The 5,884-nt window shown below is 46.2% G+C and overlaps 1 protein-coding gene across 1 annotated transcript; it reads right to left on the reverse strand.

Moving 5' to 3' along the window:
- Positions 1-1,084: 1,084 nt before the first annotated feature.
- marcksa (myristoylated alanine-rich protein kinase C substrate a) lies at positions 1,085-5,352 on the reverse strand. The gene is made up of 2 exons (XM_060850732.1): positions 4,878-5,352; positions 1,085-3,202 (listed from the first exon to the last, which is right to left on the reverse strand). The coding sequence occupies exons 1-2, from the start codon at positions 4,974-4,976 to the stop codon at positions 2,195-2,197; spliced, it is 1,107 nt and encodes a 368-aa protein (XP_060706715.1). The 5' UTR covers positions 4,977-5,352; the 3' UTR covers positions 1,085-2,194.
- Between the last annotated feature and the right edge of the window lie 532 nt (positions 5,353-5,884).

The following is a 5,884-nucleotide window of genomic DNA, read 5'->3' on the forward strand; positions in this document are numbered from 1 at the left end:
AGCCTAAAGGCTCACATGCACAGGGAAGCTATTTAAATTGTTCATCTATACTTAAAAAAAGGTAAAACCCAATTTTTTTTAAAAAAACTAAAATTTAACAAGTCTAAAAAAAGGTTAAAACAGAACCTATGCATGGAAGAGTGTATTGTCAGTTACACAAAGTTTAAAATAATTTAACTGGACATAGAACAATGGAGATGAAGTAACCCAGTTTTGAATTTAGTTGCAATTTCAAGCTTCAAATTGTATTTACATTTCAAGTTCAGATTCAATGTCAATTATCATCATCCATTTGTCAAGTGATGCTGTGCGCTCGTCTGCTTACCACTGGACGAACCCCAACATGACTAGATTACCTACAATGAGGAAACAGGCCATTTTGACCAACCAGTCCACACCAATCCTCTGAAGAGTAACCCACGCAGGCGACTTCCTTACCCTGTATTTACCCCTGGCTCATGGATCTAACACTATGGCTGTGCGAAAATGCCCAATCCACCAGACCTGCACATCTTTGGTTGGGGGTGGGGAAAGAGAAAGGAGACGGACTAGAGCACCTAGAGGAAACCCACACAGACATGGGAAAATGTGCAAATTTCCCCAGACAGACACCAGAGGCTGGTATTAAACCCTGGTCCCTAGTGCTGCAAGGCACCAGTACTACCCACTGAGCTACCCAATATTACATCGCAAAATGAAAATTCAAAATCAAGAATGAGCCATCTGAAAGAAACCTCCCAAATATCAAGTGGTTTTCTTTCTCTTCTGGAAAACTTCAATTTTAAAATCTTTCAAATTCATAACCTTTTAATCAAAAATCACTTCGTTATAAAACAGGCATCAATTTTTAGTATGTAACTGCACCATGTTCAGCAAATAAAAACATTAATTTTAAACAATCCACATTTGATTCATCCTTTCCACCTCATGGTCTCAACATCCCACTAAGTGGTCAGTTTGAGATGCCTTTGTACATTTGCTCTTTTCAGCTGTGATGTAGCAAGTGAATTGTTCTATATTTTAGTGTGACCAAGAATAGCCTCAAACTTCAAAATGAACAGAGTAATAAAATAAGACTAAGTCGAAACTTTATTCACATTTATTTTTGCTTTTAGTGTGCTCACAGAAAATTAGAACACCTTAAGCAGAGAAGTTTAATAGCAATTTTGTAAGCAAAGTTACATTCCATTTCTAAGTCAAATTGGTCAAAGCTTCTCCAGTATTTACAAAAAAACTATGATAGACAAGATGCTACACAAAACGCATTGCATCTGAAGAGTTTTCCCAATTGTCAAAGACGGCTGAAAAAAAGCATTGACTGCTGTAACCAAACATACAACAGTATATAAACAGCAACCATTCCACTTATCACAGCTTTTCATTTAAAATTGTTTAAAAGATCTTCCAAGATGACGGCAATTTTACAAAATGGGCAGGGTGAAGAGTTGCAAACTTCATGTGCTTCTTGATATTAAGTTTTCATTTATACATAATCACAGTTAAAAACACCCTGCTGTAATACATAATTACACTTTAAGGTCATGAACCAGCAATAAACAATAACGCCTATACAACTTGCTTTTTTTTCTTCTACTTATCACTTGACTTGTACAGCTATAAATGAGATAAGTGAAAAGTTTCTATGATTTTAATGCATTACTAAAACTATTGATTTTCTGACACAGATTTCCTTGCTTTCTTGTATTCAAGACTTAGTGTTGTAAACTGTATGGATTATTTTTGTAAGATTTGCAACTTTTGTTTTAAAAAGACTAATCCTTTACATAATTAGTTTGTGGCACATTTACTTGGCAACTATACCATTGCATTGTGGTTCCAATATTACTTCATTTACATTTTACCCAGGATTTACCCACCCAGATTATCCACACCAATGGACATGTCCATATATTGATCAAAAGGTTTAAACTTTTGTATAAAATGATGCAAAATATGCAAAAACAGTAATACTGATGCAAAAAAATGACAGAGCGAGATTTGGGGCTCATCTCTGCCTGTTGGAATGGTGGTAACAGAATGAATGCAATGGGATTTCTTTTTATTTTTAAAAAATAAAAAATGCCTTTAAAATCCCTGGTTAGACAGTTCTCCAAACCAGTACCTGGCACCACTCCAACAAACAAACATGGAAAAAGGTCCTTTGATTATCACTCCAGTTTTGGGCTTCTCCGTTTTACTCTGCTGAGTCGGTAGTTGGTGGCGCTGGACTAGACTCGGATGGTACCTCCTGTGGTACAGCTGGCTCTGCTGCTGCTGCTGCTGCTGGTGGTGGTTCTTGGACCGCTGCCGCCTCTTGCTCAGTTGTGGAGGCTTCAGCGTTGGCAGCTGGGTTGGACGAGGCTGGCTCCGCTGTGGGTTTCTCTTCGTTGGCCTTGCTGGGTTCCTCCGGAGCTTTGGCTTCCTGCAGGTCCCCGCTTGCGGGTGCCTTGTCTTCGGGCTTGTCGCCCTCCTGCGAGGCGCCGGTCTCCTCCTTCTTTTCCTCCGAGTTGGCCGAGGCCGGCGCCGGCTCGCTGGCCGGAGCGGGGGCGGGGGAGCCGGCATCGCCTTCCTGGCTGGGTTTGGGTTTGGTCTCCTCGGTGGTGCCGGCCTCTGCTGTGCTCTCAGGGGCGGCTGCAGGAGGAGAGGCGCCTGGCTCCTTCTCCTCAGAGGCAGAGGCAGGGGCGGCAGAGGCAGCCGCTTCGTTCTCCGCGCTGTCCCCGGTCTCCTTCTTGGTCTTCTTGAAGGAGAAGCCGCTGAGCTTGAAGGACTTCTTGAAGGAGAAGCGTTTCTTCTTCTTCTTCGGGGTCTCGCTGTTGGCCGGGCTGGCGGCCGAGGTCGATGCAGGGGCCGCCGCTTCCTCGCCCTTGGCCACCGCCGCCGCCTCGCCCTCCGCCGGGGATCCGCTGTCCGCCGACTCCCCGTTCGTCTCTGCAGGCTTGGCCGCGGCCGGCGGGGTGCTGGCGCTGTTGCTGGTGCTGGCCGCCTCGCTGCTCACCGGCGCCGATGTTGCTGCTGCTGCTGCCGCCGCCGCTGGTGCGGCCGCCGCCGCCGCCGTCCCCCCGTCCTCTTTGCTGTCCTCGGCCGGAGTCGCCCCATTAGCCTGCAGCTCCTCCTTCTCCCCGGCGGCGGGCTCAGCGGCGGGCGCGGCGGCGGAGGCTGCGGCTGGAGACGCGTCTCCGTTCACCTTCACATGGCCATTCTCCTAAAACAGGGAGAGGGAGGAGAAAATACACACAAAATGGTGGTTTATTAGCACCGCCAGCAGATAGGAGAGGCGACACACACACAGACACAGACAAAATGCACCAACTGTGTACGTAAAGAGCGATAGGAAGGACGGGCGGGCCGAGTGGCGAATTTTACCGAAGGGTGGAGGGTAAATTCTCTCCCCACTCACTCCCCTCACCCACCTTTCTGTTCAAGCCCAGGGAAAAATACTGCAAAACGCGCCATGGCTTGTGTCTGAGAATGGAGGGGTGGGGGGAAAGGGGGATCAAGAGCCCACCTCAACACATCCTGACTCTGGGGCACCCCGTTTTGAGAGATGGAGGACAATGCACCCCCCCCCCCCCCCCCCCCAAAAAGTATTTACTAGAAATGCAGAAGACATTCCGCATGCAGGGCACTGCGGCCAAATTCTGGTTTTCCCACCCCGTTCTCCCCAGTCAAGAAAAAACAAAAATTATGTAGCATTTCTATTCCCAGAATCATGAACAGGAATGGGGCTTGCAATTTGGTGCGCCAATCGTTTGTTTGCGTTTAAACAATGTCCACACTGTGGTACCTTCACTGCACGATATGACGACAAACCTAGTCCACCTGGAGGTTTATCATCGAGGCTTTTATCTCGCCCCACCCCCTCCTCCCCTTCCCCACGTATTGAATTCTATGCTAACCTGCAGCGATCCATTTCAGGAAAACTCCCCGGGGGTATAGGTCGCCAGCTAACCGCTAGGAGGCGCCCCCTGCTCATTGCCGGCAACCCCCTGAGCACAACGAGCAGAGCATTGAGCTAGCTGCTCACTTGAGACAGGCGCAGGCAGCCCGCACTCCCTACCCCAAAAGCTGCCGTACCATCAACGAAAAATCCAAATTTTGTAATTTTATTTATTTATTTGCATCGGCGCGTTTTTTTTTGGGGGGGGGGGGGGGGGGAGGGAATACAGGAAATAAAAAGCAGCTGAGCCGAGACTCGATTGAATGTTTGTGAGCTCTCGTGGCGATAGTCCTAATAATACCATCAGCACCAGATAAAGGCGTGGTGCTAGACCTGTACAAATATCCCGCTTCTGTTGGCGACAGGAGGACTCACACCTTCTAAACCTCGTTCGAAAGAAAGATTGGCAAAGAAATTCATGGGCTATCACCTCGACTTAGCACAGAATTCATACAATAGTCCGACACACTACCGTCCAGACGACATTCATCCCAGCTATTGGAAAATCCTCCACCCCCAAAATAAAACAAAGGACATCAAAATTGTCGTGGGCATCCACATGAGAACGAAGGACTCGACATATCTAGTCACACAACCCAATAAAAGCAACGCATCTTCAGTCGTCTATGCCAGTACTAACATAACACTTTTCGTCTAGAACAACATTTTATATAATCGTTCACAATTCCGCTTGTAATCATTTCCAATACAGCGGCATGGCGAAGACAAATGGTGCTCTCGAAATCACGTCGTCTAATAAGATTACAAAACGTCTTTTGGAAAGAAAAAGGAAAATTCATCAAACCCTAAATCGCTCTGGTAGCCCCCATGTTAGAATATCACATTACAATGCATATTCTGTCGAGATCTTAGAGAAAAACAAATTTCATATCAACCCAGTTCAAAAATAATCTAAAGGAAACGATTCTAAAATACAAACCTGCCCATTGGTTTTAGAAGGTGATCCAGCTGCAGCTTCCCCCGCTTTTTCACCAACAGTTTCGCGATTTGCAGCGGTCTTCGAGAATTGGGCTCCCATGCTTGTACAACAAAGAAACTCCGAGCCAGCGAAAGAAAGAAAGCGAACAATGACGCCTGGCTTTTCAATGCTGCACGCACACACACACACGGGGACGGGCAGACAGAAGGAGGAGTGAAGAGCGAGGGGGGAAAAGGAGCCGGAATCACACCCTGAGAGAGGGAAAAAAAGTTTCAAGTTCCTTGCAACAAATCCTATGCCGAGAGACAATTAAAAAAAACACGAATGGGGTGGGGGAAAAGGCCACGTTGCACTGGTAATAAAATTTGTAGATTCCTAGATTTGTAGCTTTTGCTCTTCGACAAGGGGGTAAAATGGAGAGGTCTCCCTGAGCGCTAATAACATGCAGACTCCAACGCCCAAATGCATCGATGAATGGGCTACTTAGCAATGACGCCAACCAAATCCGGCCACCTCCAATCACAGCCTTCCGAATCTATTCCACCGCCAATCACAGGCCGCGGGGGTGGAGTCTACCATTGTAGCGAACCATCCGGAATATTTCCTCGCCCATATTTCGCTGAAGGGGTGGGGGGGCTTTGAAATCTGGCATTTGTTACTGCTTACATTGGGTTGCACTGGTTTTGGTATAAGATAAATATATATGTGTGTATGTATGTGTCTAGGGTGTTTAAAAATGTTGCAAGCGCCTGCCCAGCCTTGGATTAAATGGCTTCAAACAGCTAGTTGGGTTTCACTGAAGGATGGTAATTTCTGATGCTGGCGATTTGAGATCTTAGATTACTTGATGATAACACAATCAAAAGAAACAAATTCCCTGGATGAATTACATACAGATACAAAAGTGGCGAACCATTTCTTTCCGCCTCATCAAGAACCTTGTTTAAACATTTGGACTTGCTGTTCCTGATTTTAATAACTATTTAAATAACCACCGCAAGGAAAAT

This window comes from Hemiscyllium ocellatum, chromosome 3 (genome assembly GCF_020745735.1).
Source record: "Hemiscyllium ocellatum isolate sHemOce1 chromosome 3, sHemOce1.pat.X.cur, whole genome shotgun sequence".
Lineage (NCBI taxonomy): Eukaryota > Metazoa > Chordata > Chondrichthyes > Orectolobiformes > Hemiscylliidae > Hemiscyllium > Hemiscyllium ocellatum.